The sequence below is a fragment of the Schistocerca americana genome, chromosome 2 (genome assembly GCF_021461395.2).
Source record: "Schistocerca americana isolate TAMUIC-IGC-003095 chromosome 2, iqSchAmer2.1, whole genome shotgun sequence".
Lineage (NCBI taxonomy): Eukaryota > Metazoa > Arthropoda > Insecta > Orthoptera > Acrididae > Schistocerca > Schistocerca americana.
The window spans coordinates 690878396-690896764 of NC_060120.1; the positions used below are offsets into that span (position 1 = coordinate 690878396).

Genomic DNA, 18369 nt, shown 5'->3' on the forward strand with positions numbered 1-18369 from the left:
CGCATTTCTGAATGGTGCTCAAAATCATGTACAGGAAATGAGGTACCAATTGGGAATCTGAAGTTCAATTTTTAACTTGCAATTTTAGAGAATACTAGAGGATGTTTGTCTAGTGTCTGTTATTGTGTGGCCTTTCTTACTATTGCCATGTGAAGTTAAGTGGAAAGATATGTTACCACTTGACATACTATTGCTTTTGTAATGTCAAGCATTTAAAGATTTTGCCGAAAGAACTACTACTGCTATGCAAATCATTAACAGTAGCAGTCGAGATGCTCATACAGTCATATAGTAATTATGAAAAGAGTCCAGTGAGTGGAATTTTTTAACCCTTTCAAACTGTAATCTGATTAAACATTCCATGTATTATACTCAGTGGGTCTTCTTTTTTTGTGGGAAAAGTCCAAGATTTTGACAGCACTTGTAAGGGAGACATTACATACTGTGCCACAAACATCCTCTTTTCTTATATTTGAAACATCCCTTACTGATAAAATTTTGAGACTACAAAACTATTAGAACTTTTTACACCTTATGCATAGATGATAGAAACATATGTCAGTAGACTGCATGGTCTACATAATCCACAAGCCAAATATCCTCTGATACTTTTTAAAATTCTAAGATGCTAAGTTAACATTTAACTTTAAGTTCCCAATTGGTACCTCAGTTGCTGAACATGATTTACAGCATCATTCATAGATGCATCAAACGTTTCTCTGATCTATTTTAGGTCTTTCTTTTAGACAAATCATTTTATAAAAGATTTAGCCTTTTTTCCTAAATTTTTTTATTTATTTTAGTATTTTGTCCAGAGCACGAAATATAACATATGCAAATATCAATCAGTGTTCTATTATTAATCTATATTTATATATAAAGGGGAAATGGTATTAGCAAAAAACTCAAAAAGTTCTTGGCTAATTCATTTTGGATTTTTATATGATGCTCTAATAAGCATTCGGAAAATCCAGGATGGAATAATGGCAGCATTATAAGAACAACAGATTGCTACTGACCACATACAGGAGGCGTTGAGTCGCAGACAGGCACAACAAAAGGACTGCTAAACATATGACCTTTTGGCCAAAAGGCTGTCTTCTAAAGAAGACAACACACACATTCAATGCAAGCATAGGTCAAATACACAAGATCACTGACTCAGGCCCCACAGATAATGTTCATGTGTGTTTGAGTTATACTTGCATGAATATGTGTGTGCTGCCTACTTTACACGAAGGCCTTTTAGTCAAAAGCTCACATGTTCAGCAGTCTTTTTATTGTGACTATCTGTGACTCAACTTATCCTCTGTATGCTGAATATCAATCTACCCTATTCATAATATTGCTAACAAGCATTTGAAAATACACAGGCTATATCTTTTTTAAACAACTATGTACGGGTTTTCTGTTAAACCTGATTGTGAGAAGGAAAATGGCACTCTGTACCGTTAAAATGTGTTTTTTCGTTTTACTTCTCACTAATGGTATTAAGCGCAATTGTAAAGAATTTAAAACCATTAGACAAATTGTTTCCCCTATATATATTGTTTCTCTGTACATATAAATTTAAACCAAAATTGTACACACAAAAATGTGCTGTTTTACTTTCTTCCTTGTAGTTGGGCTTATCAGAAAACCTGTATATTAGAAAAGTTCTATTGATGCCTTATGGGCTTATGATTAGAATACTACCATGCAATCTCAGTCCTTCAGGACTCGGTAATGGTAAATTAATACTGCAAGACATAATGTCATTAAAGCTAGTATTCTCACCGGTTTAGTAGCTGCTAAGCTCACTCTCATGCCCCATATACCAGTGACCCCAACCAATTTACCCATTTATTTTATTTTAAGTAACTCCAATTCCCAGTTAGTGTTTTGTTTGCAGTAACAATAAACAAGGTCAAGGTCAGACGTTCAAGTAGTTTGGAATTGATTTATGATCAGAATGTTTTTAGCATGGTTAAATGTATGTTGCTCTTTCACAAACTGTTAGTTCAGGAAACCATTTCATACTTCTACCATCATTCCGAAATTTTGTAACTGTATTGTCCGCAAAAAATTTAAAAACCTTAAAAACAATAACACCCAAAATAAAAAACATAGGAGTCTTTTTCATTCAAATTCTACACGATTTATTATAACTTTAAGTTTCACACCTTCAATGAGAGGGCAGTGGCAGCGAACAGCCAAAATTTATGTCCTGACACAATTTCCAGGGATATCCCACATTAGGATGTATATCCAATTCCTGTACATATTTAGCAATTGCAAAGCATTGTTGGGTTGCCCTCTAAGAGCATATAGACCAAGAGAAACAAGGGAAATTTTAATTTATGCTGTGATGTGGGAGAAAAAGCAAAGCACTGCCATTCTGGCCACAGATGGGTCAATTGGGACCAACTGGCAGCTGTGTCATACTCAGCCAATGGCAAAATTTGGTGCAGTTTTGAGGGACATGAGGGGTCAAAAACTGCTCTCTCTACCACTCTCGTTCAAGTAGCTCCTCAACCCACATCATAAGGCTGAGTGAACCTTGATACAGTCCTCCCACCAATGAAAAATACTTGGAAACACTGGGAATAAAGCGTGGGTCCTCCACATGTCAGTCAGCCACACTGATGACTCAGCTGTGGAGAGGGGCTGCTGCAATTTGACATCTATTTTATTTTCCACACATGAAAGAAAGACTTCACAATTTATTTTTCACAGTGAAATATCACACCACCATAACATTTTATTTATAGAAAAGTTATGTCTTTAAGAGATGAATTGTTTGAAACTTCATTTACATAGTTAGCAGTGGCTCTTCGTGAAATATTTCAATTTTCCCTCAAATCACTAATTAACTTTTTCTTAATTACAGTAATTACTTTCAATCAAATAAACCCTTTTCTGCAGAACTAGATCTCACACTGGTCAATTTCCTACCCCATTTGTCCCTTTCCCACTTTTCGTTTGGCTATGAAAATTCGGACAAATATTCATTCTTAAATTTACAGGACGTCTTGTTTTTGCTCCACTCAAGCATTCATTGTATATGTTACTTCCTACACACACACACACACACACACACACACACACACACACACATATTCACGCAAATGCAACTTACAAACACATGACCTCTTCTGACAATATTGTAGCCAGCATACAAAACTCATGCCCCTTGTTCACATGTCAGCTTTTGAACTGAAGCAAAATAATCTTGTTTCACCATTCAGATTATGTGACTTGGCACTGGAGCACTGTTGGTGTGAAAAAATGGAAGTAAGGCTGAGAGCGGGGTGAAAATATTTACAGACAGTGACTGGGATAGAGACAGCCTGACCAACCAAAATATTCTCCACCGCTCTAGGAAAACACTGGCAATACTTTGGCTGTACCTAAGCAACTGCAACAGCCTGCTCTGTCAGTAATATTGCCAGGCCATACCACATGATTGCCTTGTATTACAGTAAGGTTGATGGCAAAATAATTGCAACCACACTTTGCAGTACAATATGGCCCATGTAAACATATATTTAGATGTTTAATCCTGTGCAATGTTTTCTCACTACAAGGGTATGTAACAGATGACTCTATGGTTTTGTGGCAGTATGAACTCATAATAATCAGAAAGAGCTGTCTTGGTGCACCATATGATTAAAATTCCATGAGCTTTTGCTTCTTTTGATCTAGTGTGCACTCTTATTTCCAAATGAGTTCTCAAAAATGACATATATGATTTTCTGGAATTAGGATAAGTTATTTTTCTTATTTATGGTTACTAAGTTTAGTTGAGTGCAAGGAAGATAACTTTAAAAATCATAGAGCAACAGAAGCAATACTTCAAACTGATCAGTGAAAGAATGAAGTACAAAAATATTGAAGGAAAGACACAAACACATCAATAAAATTCACTTAGAGATGTAATAAGTATGAATTGCAGGAAAGCCAGTATGAAATGGCTAAAGTAAAGATGCGAAGATATTGAAAAGTAAATAATCACTAGTATCACTGATTCAGTATTTAGAAAAGTCAAACCAAACTTCAGTGAAATTAAACACAAAGCCATCAACATTAAGAGTGCAAGAGGAATTCCACTGTTAAATGCAGAGGAGACACTGGATCAGCAGAAAGAGTACATTGTCAAGGGGATGAACTGTCTGATGACTTGAGAGAAGAAGAAATGAGAGTCAGTATGGAAGACAGAAAGGATCCAGATTAGAGTCAGAGTTTAACAGAGCTTTGGAAGACTTGTGATCAAATGAGGCGGAAGGTATAAACATAATTTCCTTGGAATTTGTGAAAGCATTAGGGAAAGTAGCAACCAAACTACTATTCAATTTGGTGCACAGAATCTATGAGACACACCATCAGACTTTCAGTAAAATATCATCCACACAATTCCAAAGATAGCAATGTTAAAGAAGTTTGAGAGTTACTGCACTAGAGAGTTACTGCTTAACAGCTCATAGACCAAAGTTGCTGACAAGAATAACTTAGAGAAGAATGGAAAAGGAAACTGATGATCTGTTAGATGTCAATCAACACAATTTTTGATATTCTTTTAAGATCACTTTCTCAATTTTATTTAAATATTTTTTTACTTTAAAGTCACAATGTAGCCAAAACAAGCCAACCCTGACAAATAAGTATTTTCAAGTTAAATAAATAGTGCCTTCCAAGCATAAAGAAAAATATTGTACATGTATTCACTTACAGTATAAAAAATATAGTGTGGAAAAACTTAACAGCAGCAGTAAATAATTTATATTAAAGCATCTATGAATCATTCACTTATCCATACGTAGTTTTCATACTCACCAAAAGGCCTACAAAAAGAACACCCATTCCACGTAGCACAGTGCCACCATCTAGCTGACTTATGAGAATTTCAGTGCCAATAAGTCCAAACAGTATGGGTTGAAATATTTCCCATATGACTGAAAATATACTGGAAACTGGATTCTGAAAAATAAGCCACATAAAGGACCAGACCTAAGCTCACATACCATTTTTTCATTTTTTTTCAGTAGCAGGTAGAATCTACCACACTGGTGAAAGTTACTGTACTGACAAAATAATGAAATTATGACAAATCACATACTTAACTGCTACATGTTAGTAGCCTTACAGACACTATACAATCTATGAGAGAAAATACATAAAATTTACATTAACCCAGATAACCCTGACGTCCTTCTGTAAGGACGGCGTCACTCACTGTTGAAATTATTTATTTTTACGAATAACACATTTTTGCAACGGACTGTGACGCATTGTTATATGAAGTAGGCAGAGTCAGTTGAGTGCTGCGACAGTCAGTTTGACGCTGTCGTTCATAGTGAGTGAGAAACTGTGTCTTGAAAATAGGGCCTATTTTACCATGGACTAACTGACTGACCTTGTCATCGATGTGTATGTATATTTTCTTTCACATTGCATCAATAATTCTGAAACTTGTCATATAATATCTTCAAGAATTAACCTAAATTATTTACAGGTTCATACTACGATTGAAAGTTTTCGTCAGTTGTAGTTCAATAATGTTTTCAACCATCCTTCCAGAAGGACGTCAGGGTAATATGTTGTCATTTTGTATTCACAGAAAATGATGTACACTGATGGAATTTTTGGACATGTTAGAATCAAAAGATGAGGAAAATGTGATTTGAGACTTTCTCGGCGTATTCCATTCGTGAAATCTTCTCGGGTGATCAGCCGAGTAAAGGCGTCGTCTTCTCGCAACGTTTCGAAGGGTTTCGTATCCATCATCTTCAAGCGAAGATGATGGGTACGAAACCCTTCAAAACGTTGCGAGAAGACGACGCCTTTACTCGGCTGATCACCCGAGAAGATTTCACAAAAGATGAGGAAATACCTAATGCTGGCACTTGTAGTAAGGATTATGAAATGAAAGGTATGGGGTACGGTGTGGTAATGACTTATGTTGACCAGTTACTTCCACATGTTCCATATCGAATATACTTTGATAACCTCTTTACCACCGTTGAACTACTACATGACCTAAAAGAGAGGGGCGTGGAAGCAACAGGAACAATAAGAGGAAACAGAGCTAAGAATTGTACTCTATCATCTGTAGACAAAATGATAAAAGAAAATAGAGGATCATATGAAGTTTGTTCTGACTCAGCATCCGGGATTTCCATTGTACGTTGGAATGACAACGATGTTGTTGCTGTAGCCACCAACTTTGACGGAGTGCAACCACTACACTCTGTAGCAAGATTTTCCAGGAAACAAAAGAAAAGGATTAGCGTGCCTCAAGCTAACTTATTACACTCCTACAATACTCATATGGGAGGCATAGATCGAGCGGACCAAAATGTATCCCTATATAGATGCTCTATAAGAGGGAAAAAGTGGTATTTCCCAATCATTGCACATTTTATAGACATTGCAGAGCAAAATGCCTGGGATCTTTACACGCACAACGAAGAACCCATAGATCTTTTGACATTTCGTCGTCGAATTGTCACTGCAATTCTTGAAAGTAACAAAAGAGTCACTACCAGCAGTGGACGTCCTAGTAAGAGGGCCAAACTAGATTCTAGATTTGATGGAAGAGAACATTAGGTTGCCAAATTACCAACGGATGAGATAACAAAAAAGAAGAAGCAGCTAAAATGCCGAAGTTGCAACAAAAGAACTACTACTATGTGCGTAAAATGTGACGAACCACTTCATGTTTGTTGCTTTTTGTCTTATCATACTAGTGCATAAAATATGTGTATAGGTTATTTTCTTTGTTTTTTGTATTTATTAGCTGTTTTAGCCCATAATTCAAATTTATTTATGTTTATTTGAAAGTATAAAAACCAAAACAAGTTAATTGTGCAATGTCATATACTTTAAAAACATGTTCCCTTATTGTCCTGACGTCCTTCTGGAAGGACGCCCATTTTTGGAAATAGTAAATAAAGATAAATACCCAAAATTGTTTTTACTTCCTTCCTTACAACCTTGTGAATCAACGTTGATAAGATATAAATCAATTTTGAAAAACAAATAATTCACGACTATCTGGGTTAATTAACGTATTCTGTTGACAGTTTCGATGTAGAATTGACATGTCTCAAAACAAAAAGGGTCTAACTATTTTAGAGCATGTCAAAGACAAAATGCTTCACAGATATCACCACCACACTGATTTATTTCCATAATGTCATTTTTGTGAGAGCAATTAGATCATTTTCAACATTTTATGATCAAATCCATCTTTCAGTCAATCATATCAGTGCAAACTCATAACAGGAATCTAGTGATCATGATAGCTATCAACAGCAATTACATTTAGAAAAGAGATTACATTAGATATACTGTTTGCTACATAGGTCCATAATAGGGAGGTCCTCAAGAATGTAGAACTTTTCGTTAAATGTGAATACATAATACGAATTTTTTTAAAAGAAAGGGAGAGAGAGATAATGAAGGCCTTTCCATCCATCCCAAGTGAAAGAGTCTTCATAGATGTAGAGTAAGTCCAACAATTCTTAAGCATATTTTTATTTAATATGTAACAACAAACTTTCACAAAATAACATACTGTACACTGAGGTGCACATGATAATTCTTAGGCAATGCAGCCATCATGCATCATCCCACAGAAAAACAATGTACAACACTTATTTCACAGTTCCTGGCATATTAAATTTGTGTGACAGAACAGGACTCGTAACTGGAACCATTGCCTTTTGTGAGAAAGTGCTGTGAAATTAGTTATTTCTCCAACTTGAAAGGTTACGAGCAGGAAGCCATCTTCACAAAAATGTTCACATAGTACGAATACTGTTGGTCAAAAACATCTTAGATACATCATCTGCTATAGAACAATAACAGCAGTAATTATTTTGAGTGATAAATGCCTATTTTTCTCTTTGGACAGTGAGATCAATGGCCTAAGATCATCAAGCCACAGACTTCTCTGACCACCATAAGATGGAGTAAGAAGGCTGTCTGTGGGTTGAACTACTGTCAGATGGGTAATGTAGCTCACTGTCTGTAAATCATTATAACTTTGGATCAAGCAGTGCTACACTTAAAACTCTTGCTGATATCATGCTCTGTTCTGTTTAGCTGTGATCTGGGAATTTCTTGTCATTATTTCTTTGGACTTGGTAGCTGATACTACTCTGCCACGACTACAGACTTTCATGGTGGCTCTTTAGGCTGGCTATCCATTACATTTACTATGTCGAAGCACAGAGGGATGCTAACAGATTTCAATGTATTTTGGTGTTGTGATGTGTTACATGCAAAGACCAAGAACTTATCAAAACATGAATATAATAATATTCTTTAACTCACTGGAATAACTGCCTCCTGTCTGTAGATAGGCCATTTATGAATTACTAGTCCCACACATTCTTTAATATTCTACAAGCGTGCTAACAGCAATATGGAAAGAATAGATTGTTAATCACCACATACCGGTAGAGACGTTGAATTCAGAAGCACAATGAAAAGTACTGCCAAAATGTTAAGCTTATGGGTTAAGTCCTTCTTTTGAGATAGAAAGCACACACACATTCACACCAGCACAACTCACATACATCTACATCTACACCTATACTCTGTAAGCCACCCTGTAGTGTGTGGTGGAGGGTACTTTGTGTTCCACTGTCACTTGCCCCTCTTTCCTGTTTCAGTTGATAATAGTTCACAAGAAGAATGATTGCAAGTAAGCCCCTGTGTGGGCTCAAATTAAACTCTCTAATTTTGTCTTCATTGTCTTTTTGTGAGATAAGTGTAGGAAGAAGCATTGTATTTGTCGACTCTTCTAGGAACATATCCTCTCAGAACTTTTACCAGTAAACCATACTGTGATACAGAATGCCTCTCTTGCAGCATCTGACAGTGGAATTGGTTGACCATCTCTGTGGCACATTCATGCTTACTAAATGAACCTATAGTGAAATGTGCAGCTCTTCCTTGAATCTTCTCTATTCCTTCTACCTATCCCATCTGGTACAGATCCCGTACTGATGAGAAATATTCAAGTATTGGTCAAATGGGGGTTTTGTAAGTTATCTCTTTTGTTGATGGCCTATAGTTCCTAAGGATTCTTCTGATGAATCTCAGGCTGCCATCTGCCTTTCCTGCAATTACTTTTGTGTGGTCATTCCATTTTCAATTGCTCTTTAAGCATAATCTAAATATTTTATGGAAGAAACTGCTTCCAGTGATTGTTCTGCAATCATTTAGTCACTTAAGAATAGATCTTTCTGGCTATGTATATGCAATTTATTACATTTGTTAATGTTGAAGGTCAATTGCCACTTTCTGCAACAAGCATCAATCCTCTGCAGGTCTTCCTGCATTTCCCTACAATTTTCTAGCATTGCAATTTCTTTGTATACAATAGCATCATCTATGAAAATCCTCAAGGAACTTCTAATGTTGTCTGCTGCATCACCTATATCTTGTGGAAAGTAATGGACCCATTACCCTCCACTGGAGTATGCTTGAAGTCATTTTTACTTCTGAAAAGTTTTTTCCATTGAGAATAACATGCTGTCTTCAGTTTGCTAGAAACACTTAAATCCAATCACACAGTTGGTTTTGATAATCCACAGGCTTATATTTTGTTCATTAGGTGGCAATACGGGAGTGTATCAAATGCCTTATAGAAGTCTAGGAACACAGCATCGGGGCACTGGTATCTACCACCTCATGGGTCTCGTGGACAAACAAGGCAAGCTGGGCCTCATACAACCATTGCATTTAGAACCCATGTTGATTCCTATTGAGGGGATTTTCAATCTCAAAAAGGGTCACAATACACAAGCATAAAACATGTTAGCAAATTCTACAACTGACTGATGTCAGAGATATAGGCCTGCAGCTTTGAGCATCTGTTCAATGACCCTCACTGAAAATGGGAATGACCTGTGCTTTCTCCCCATCATTGGAACACTTCACACCTCCAAAGACTTACGATATACTGCTTTCTTTCGCATGCTCTATGTAGAATTGTACTGATATCTCATCCGGTCCAGTGGCCTTCTCCCTATTTAATGATTTCAATCATTCTTCTATCCCATGGTGACTTATTTTGACATCAGCCATTTTGTAATTTATGTGATGATGTAATGGAGCCTCTATAATCTGATCTTTTGGACAAAGATGTTTGATATTTTGGCCTTTTTGTGTTGTCCTCTGTCTCAATGCAATTATGGTCCCAAAAGTGCCTGAACAGATCACTTCAATCAATTTACTTATATAACATAAGACCAAAACTTCTTAGGACTTTCTGTGTAGCCAGTAGACAGAATTCTACTTTCAAATTTGTTGAACGTTTCATGAATGACTCTCCTTAAGCTTACTTTTCATTTGATTTCTGTGTGTGAAGCTTTGGCTATGTTTAAATTTGCAGTGGAGCTCTCTTTGTTTTTGTAGCTGCTTTCTAACACCGCTGTTGAACCATGGCTGGTCTTTTTCATCCCTCACAACTTGGTTCACACATACCTGCCTAAAGCACTAATGCCCTTGAACTTTGTCCATGGAGACTCAACATTGTTAGTGCCAGAGATGAAATTTTCATGCTGGCCACTTAGATAATCTGAAATCTGCTTCTTGTCGCTCGTTACGCAGAAAGATCTTCCTATTTATAGCTGTATTCAGTGATGCTGTAACAGCCTTATGATCACTGGTTCCCTGTTCTGAGCTAACTATGTCAAAAAGTTCTGGTCTGTTTGTCATCAGCAGGTTTAAGCTGTTGCCTTCATGAGTTGGTTCTCTGATTAACTGCTCAAGGTAATTTTTGGATAAGGCCAGTCTCCAAGTGCTGGAGTGCGACAAGTCTAGCTCCAGCATCCAGAGATGGTGGTCATGTGTGTGCGAGTCGTGATTGTGAGAATGTGCATGAAATTTCTATTTCAGAAGAAAGACTGTATCCAAAAGCTTAATATTTTAGGAATATTTTTCATTGTGCTAGTCTGGGCTACAATGCCACCTCTGTGTGGTGAGTAACAATCTATCCTTCCATATTGTTGGAATAGGAATTAAAATTGAAGGAGAAGAAATATAAACTTTGAGGTTCGCCGATGACATTGTAATTCGGTCAGAGACAGTAAAGGACTTGGAAGGGCAGTTGAACAGAATGGACAGTATCTTGAAAGAATGATATCAGATGAACACTTAAAGTAGATTCTTAAAATAGTTAATGAGTTTTTCTATTTGGACAGCAAAATAACTGATGATGGCTGAAGTGGAAAGGTTATTAACTGTACACTGGCAATGGCAAGAAAGAAGAAGAGAAATTTGTTAACATCGAATACAGATTTTAGTGTTAGGAAGTCTTTTCTCGAGGAATTTGTCTGGAGTGTAGCCTTATATGAAACTGAAACATGAATGACAAACAGTTTAGACAAGAAGAGAATAGATGCTTTTGATATATGGTGGTACCGAAGATTGCTGAAGATGAGACGGGTAGATCACTTAACTAATAACGAGGTACTTAATACAATGGGGAGAAAAGAAATTTGTGGCACAACTTGACTAGAATATGGGATTGTTTGATAGTACACATTCCAAGATGTCAAGGGATCACAAATTTAGAACTTAAGGGAAGTGGGGGGAGGGGGGAATAAAAATCATAGAAGTAGACCAAGAGATGAATACAATAAGCAGATTCAGAAAGATTTAGGTAACAGTAGTTATTTGGAGATGATGAGGTTTGCACAGAATAGAGTATGAAGGAGAGCTATATCAAAACAGTCTTCAAACTGAAGACCATAACAACAAGAATAACTGAGAAAAGTGTTGCATAATTACGTGCACACTTCCTCAGCTTTCAAGTTACAGGGGAGTTAAATGGGAATATCAGTATTAGGCCCCAAAAATTATGTGTACATTTCACCACAAGTCATCGTAAAATTATTTTGCCTTGTAATATTAGTTCTGTTTGAGAACAGCATCTGCCGAAATTAAACCATTAATGTATTTGATCACAGTGAATGTCCTGCTTCATTGCACACAGAGTACTTACATATTCTGCACTCCAGCCTTGAGCCTTCCAACCACAACATGCTACAAATGCAGCTGTAATACATGCAAGAGCTCCTGCTCCATCATAACCAAGAATCTGACTTCCAAAAACTGCAAATATTCCTCCTCCAGCAACCATTGCAGCTCGATAGTAAACTACATATGGCTGAAACCAAAATCAATGATTACTTACAATATTGGTAACATTTTTTGTTGAGAAATGACTAATTGTAAATACTGCACTTACATCTTTCCTGTGGGGTATGTACATTGACACCACACCCCAAGCAATACCAAATCCCAAACCAAGAACAACTTCCAGTGGACCCTGAAGCAATTGCTGAGTTACATTACCTGCAGCACGTGAAAAACAAGTGTCACAAAACACTGTAAATAATTTATAATTAATATAAACTAAACTATTCAGTCAAGAGAATAAATAAATATTACCATAGCAATAAATTCAAAATTGATCTTTGAAATAAGTAAGTAGAAAAATGAGCATAAATGTCTTCTCTTGTTTTGTGAGAGTAATTCTCCATGAAATACTAGACTGCTGAGTTCTTCTTTACAGGCACTAAAGCCAAGTTGAGATGTTATTGGTTTGTATCAGCACATTGAAGGAATTAATAGATGTGATATTCATTCCATATATGATGTTAAGTGACTAAAGTTTAACTGATGCAGCCTCATTACTAACACTAAAATAAGGACTTTGTGGAGGCACTTTAATTTTCCTGTTATCTGCATGCAGTATGGTGTAGGAAATGGGAAACTGTGACAGTATTCCTGCTTGCTGCCTTACCTGAACAGTGAATGATTACCACAAAAATGGATCTGGGTTCAATCTTTCAAAATTTCTAGGTCCTTTCTCAATTCAACAATTGGAAAAGAGTATGCACAGCCTTAAAAGCATAATTAAAGGTAAAGCTATCATCAACCCATAGGTGGATCTGAACTAGGTAAGGCCCTATTGGAGGTAGTATGCCAATGCCTTCCCCTTCAGCCTTTGAACTGAGTTATCCAGCCAATTAAAATATTTGATCAAATGAACATCTGCAGCTGAGCAACATATTTATAGAATAAAAATCTGCTTCAGTTGCCAATAATTTCTTAATTTATTCCTCGACCATCTGTACTGGTCATTTCTGTGTCATGCTGTCTGGGTGGTTGCTGGTCCTATACCCCTATGTGTTTGTTTGACATGGGTGTGACCCCTCACCCCCACCCCCACCGCCACCCATAACTGAGACTGGCATGACCACCGTACAATTATGTTGCCATCCATATTTGGTGGCACCTGAAGATGAGGCTTTATGCTTTTAAATTGGTCATGGGATAAATTAAGAAATTGCTGGAAACTGAAGCAGATTTTTATCCGATAAATTGCCAGTTAAACACGGACTTTAAACCAAGGCACAACTTGACATTGTTCATATTAATAATTCATTGACATAGTTGAAACAGGTGATTCATGACAAAAAAAATTATTTGTAATGACTGGGGATCAGAGCCCAGCCTTTTAGATTTGTAGTCTGGTAATTATTCACTGTGACATCAATAGATATTTTAAACAAAGGAAAATGTCCATTAATTCCTGGAAGAGTAATTTGCATAGTCCATACCTCTCCTGCGTAAGCGTTCAGCATCACCTCTGGCATGACATGAGGTAGTTTACTGACCGAACTGTATGCTCCCATGAGCATGACTAGAGAATTATATTAAATTTTCATTACATTCCCATGAGGCTGTGTCTCAAAATAATTCCAGTTTGAAAAAACAATGATGTGGCAATAACGCTAGAAAAAATCCGATATGTAAATGAATGTAACCATCATGTTAGCTATGAGCTGATAGTAAAGATAATGGCAGTAATTCTTCAGTTTTTCTGACCTATATTCTAAAGGAAAAGTTTTCGGGTAAACAACCAGATCATCAGGTCAGTTCTGTTAAAGCTTTAAAGAATGTGGGTAATGGTACTTTAATGATAATTCATTGGATTATAATAACAAATATTCAAAGAAAGGTAGTACAGGCATTTACAATTTCCTTAATGTACCACTTGCTATTTATAGCACAAACAATTTATCCTCTTGGATTAAAATAATTTTGTGATTGATATTTTGTCCCATGTTACATTTACAGCTGGGGCAACATAAGCCAAATCTCTGCAGGGCAGAACAGAGTGATGAGTGAGTACAGAGAAGTTGCTACTTGATAGTGTTTCGGTAGCCAGTGGCTGGAAAGCAGAGAGACAAATATGGAGTGATTTCAAGTCATCTGCACCCTTGTATGTTAAGCTAAACTACATCCAAATCTAATGCCAGTTAAATTGGTACACAAATATGAAACACAGATTTTTGAAAGTGTGTGTTTGCTTCACTTTGAAGCCTTCAATCAATCAATTTTATGAAACAATTATTTTGGTCATATTTATTTATTTATTTATTTTCTATCATGATGCCTCAAAATTAAATCACCTATAGCACTGAACTTCCAGAGTTTGATGTGAATATGTGGGTGCTGAGATTTTTATGTTTGATGCATATGAAATGAAATATAACAAACATATCAGAAAAGTCTTTATATCTCTCCAATTTGAAGTGTCAGTATATAAATTTTATATAGGCGATGTGCACATAATTTTCGTTCCATTTCTGGGTCAGAGAGAGACTCTGCAAATCAATTAGCATGTTTGTGCATACAACAGTCAGTGCAGTAAGTTCATTTTATTGTCTGTAGTGAGAAAGTTTTGTTCAGAAATGGACGCCTTAAAACATTACTTTTAAAAATGTATTAATGTATCCATTGTTGATATAAGCTGTGTGCATCCATTCATAGTATAACCTGCATTCACAATCATTATCACTGCTGTTACTGCATTCCTCAAGAACCTATCTCCCCTATCTCACAGTATTGCCAGTAGAGACATCAAACCTGATTGACAGAGTAAGGCACTTGTCCCATTCATCAAGTACTCATTTATACACCTCTGCAACCTCTGTTTTTGAACACTAAACCTGCACATAATCTCCTCTGATCCCTCAAGGAAAACCAAAGAAAACATAATTCAAGAATAACATTAAAAGGACAGAACATATTAATTAAGCCACAAACCTTTTCACAACTTGACACATCATCACCAGGTATGTTGATGTATCACTAGGCCAATGTTTGTTAAAATATTTTCCTGATGTTCTGCCAGCACAGATTGCTGACACTGTCAGAAGTTAACACTGGGGGTTTAGTCTGCAGCCAGGGGTTACATGTGCCTGTCGCACCAATGTCTGAGGGCTTTTCCCTGGTCATTACCACTGTGAGTCTCTGCGTGCTAACTGCAACAGTCATTTGCTGCAGCATGAGCATCCAGGACCCATTTACGTCTTTCTTATTGAAGCTATTGCCATGTTTGTGAATTTCTACAGTTTCTGTGAACAAGCAGATATGTTAGCTCTTCTCTGCAGTACGAACATCTGTGACAGCGAATTTTGTTATGAGGTCAGTCTCACACAGCACGAGCTCCAGCATGGGGTGGATTGTCCAGTCATGCCGAAATAGACTTTTCCACATGTAAGCAGCGTATGCCTGACATACTGAGTGGGTCCTTTTTGTCCCTTGTCAATTTGTGATGCTCTCTGATCTTGTCAGCTGATTTATAAATAGTCTTGATGTCATATTCACGCAATGTATGGCCAGTTCTGTCCTTCACCATGGGGATGTATGGCTCAAAGGTGTTACTGGACCATTTTTCTTTTGACGTGTCACTTTGTCCAATGTTAGGTTTTGTGGGACTTCTTATGCAAATGGTGGAGGACTCACTGGTCCTCAGAACACACTTCAGGTGTTGCACGCCAAACCTGATGTGCTTTGGCTCCACATATTCATCTTGCATGCATTATGAGCATATTAGTCATTTGTCTTTTCTGGCTGTTGACAGTTTGTGCAATTTTTGATGCACACTGTGAACTAGGTTCTCACCATTCATTATAAGCAGCACATCTGAAATGGCTAGTTTTTGGTCCATTTTGACCTCTATAGTAAATTCACCTCTATAGTAAATTTTATGTTTGCACAGAAATTGTTCAGATGTCTTACAAAGTCACCAAGCTGTTCCTCATCACGACTCCACATACTGAATGTATTATCAACATATCTGTAACACACCTTAAGTTTACAAGGTGCCAAGTCCAGTACATGCCTTTTGAAATACACCATGAAGAAACTGGCAACCACTGGACTAAGTGGTCTACCCATAGTGACACCTTCCAGCTGTTTATAGAAATAGCCATTCCACATAAAGTAGCTCATAGTAAGAAATGTATGAGAGGGTTTGGTGATGTCCTTAGGGAACATGGAACCAGAGTCATTGACTGATATTTGAGTAAACAAAGAAAGAACATCAAAGCTGACCAGGATATCGTATGAGCAAAATTTCAGTTTCTTCAGTTTCTCAATAAAATTTCCTGAGCCTCTAGTATACATGTTAGTGTTTCCTAGGTGCATCTGAAGCAGAGAGGTCAAGGCTATGTAAACTGCACGACATTGGTCTGCTGAACAAACCTGTTTCATTCTCTGCCTTACGTGCCACTGGATGGCAGCACTGGAGAGGCATACGGTCAGGACACTCTCCAAGATAAAGTTTGACTTTGAAAACGAGACCTCATACTTTTCATTTGAAAAGATTTAGTGGTTCCCGGAGGGTTAAATGAGGGTTTCTCCAGGCCTCAAAGCATGACAGTCCTCCATATAAGAGACAAAATACCTACTGATACCTACTGCTAAGCCATTTAGACAGACACAATACATTTTCTAACTGTATACTTTCATACCAATGGCACTTTCTGTCCAATGTATGTAACACCAGGGATACAGACATCTGCCTTTATTACTCTAAATGTTATTAGATTATGCTTAATAAGGTGTCATGGTCTTGCTTAGATTTACAATGTATGTTTAAAGATATCCTTCAGCTTTCACATATTATTTAGCTCTGGAACAGTAACTATTCCTGTTAGCAGATCCTAACATGCTGGGATGGGAATTCAGCATTAAAAATTGAGATCACAGGAAAAAATAATGTCCCTTTAACTGATTTTGTATCTGAGTTGCACAATTTCTAAACAAATGTAACATCATACAGTTTTTTCTCATTTTACTATGAAAAAAAATTTAGTGAAAGTCCATTAAATGAATAAAGTAGAAGAAAACCATGCTGTAATAAAATACAATGCAGTTGCATACTCATACATATCATCTTACAAGACACACATGTAGAAGTCCAATACATACATTTATTTACCAATTTATTTTTTAAAGTTGTCAGACATTAAGGAAGTAAATCTACTCAGATAAGGGCACTTACAACAGGAAGACTTTATCCATGTTCATATCAGATCCATACAATTTTGATGAGATTCAAAGAGTGAAAGACAATGTTAAGCTCACATTAAGTTTAATACTATACATAAATTATGGACCAAGTATTAACTTCATCATCAGACCATACCTTCAGAGAAAATGAATCCCAAAATAACACCAAAACCAGTGATAGCAGCTATATCATCAATACTAGAAGCTGCGATAACCAGTGTAGCTATACCTTTATCTTCTCCATAACCTCTTTCTTGCAGGTGTAATAATGAAGGAACAACAACAGCAGGTGAGACAGCACCCAGAACAAACCTGTAGAGCAAATCAATACATATTTTATAATTTTTGTGAAAAAAAAATGTGCCGAAGGATGGTCACAGTTTCAATACAGCTACAGTGCCAAATGATTTCACAGTCAGAAATATTGATTACTTCAATAATGACACAGTAGTCTGAAAACAGTTAGAATGATCCTAGGCCGCAATTCCAATAAGGAAACTTCTTTTCTGTCAAACTAAAAGTAGGCTATTACATTGCATTATCTCCACTGTGATTAAACTAGGTCAGTTTTGTAAAATATTTATAATTTTGGGCATGGAACTGCAGATACCCAGAGGCAGAATAATGGTTATGCTCACAGTGGACTAGAAATACTGGCGCGGGTACTGGAAGCTATCTTGTTTGTGACATACACAAAGTAATTCCTTGCCTGTAGAGATTGTGATCTATTCCATGTGAGTTCACTGGTTCATTTGTGTATGTGACTCAGGACTTTCACAAGGACTTGTCTGTTATTTGTTTATCTTCGGTTGCTAAAACGGGATTTATGAATTTGCAGTTCTATTAACAATAGGTGCTAGTTAACTGCTTGTTTAGATAGTAATTGTAGTTTCTTAACAAACATTGTGAATGAATATTTTCAAGATTCTTTCAGGTTATGCTTTGAAGTTATGTCACCTTGTGTATATTTATATCGTAATAAATACACTGAAGCGCCAAAGA

The 18369-nt window shown here is 36.7% G+C and overlaps 1 protein-coding gene across 2 annotated transcripts in view; it reads right to left on the minus strand.

The window, feature by feature from the left end:
- LOC124594992 (sodium/hydrogen exchanger 9B2-like) overlaps positions 1–18369 on the minus strand; it is a 98021-nt gene that overhangs the window by 12018 nt on the left and 67634 nt on the right. For both annotated transcript variants that reach the window (XM_047133534.1, XM_047133533.1), the window contains exons 5-8: positions 17504–17679; positions 12245–12351; positions 11999–12163; positions 4813–4956 (exon numbers count right to left, since the gene is read on the minus strand). In XM_047133534.1, the coding sequence (XP_046989490.1) occupies positions 4813–4956; positions 11999–12163; positions 12245–12351; positions 17504–17679 (592 nt within the window). The remainder of the gene's footprint in view (positions 1–4812; positions 4957–11998; positions 12164–12244; positions 12352–17503; positions 17680–18369) is intronic.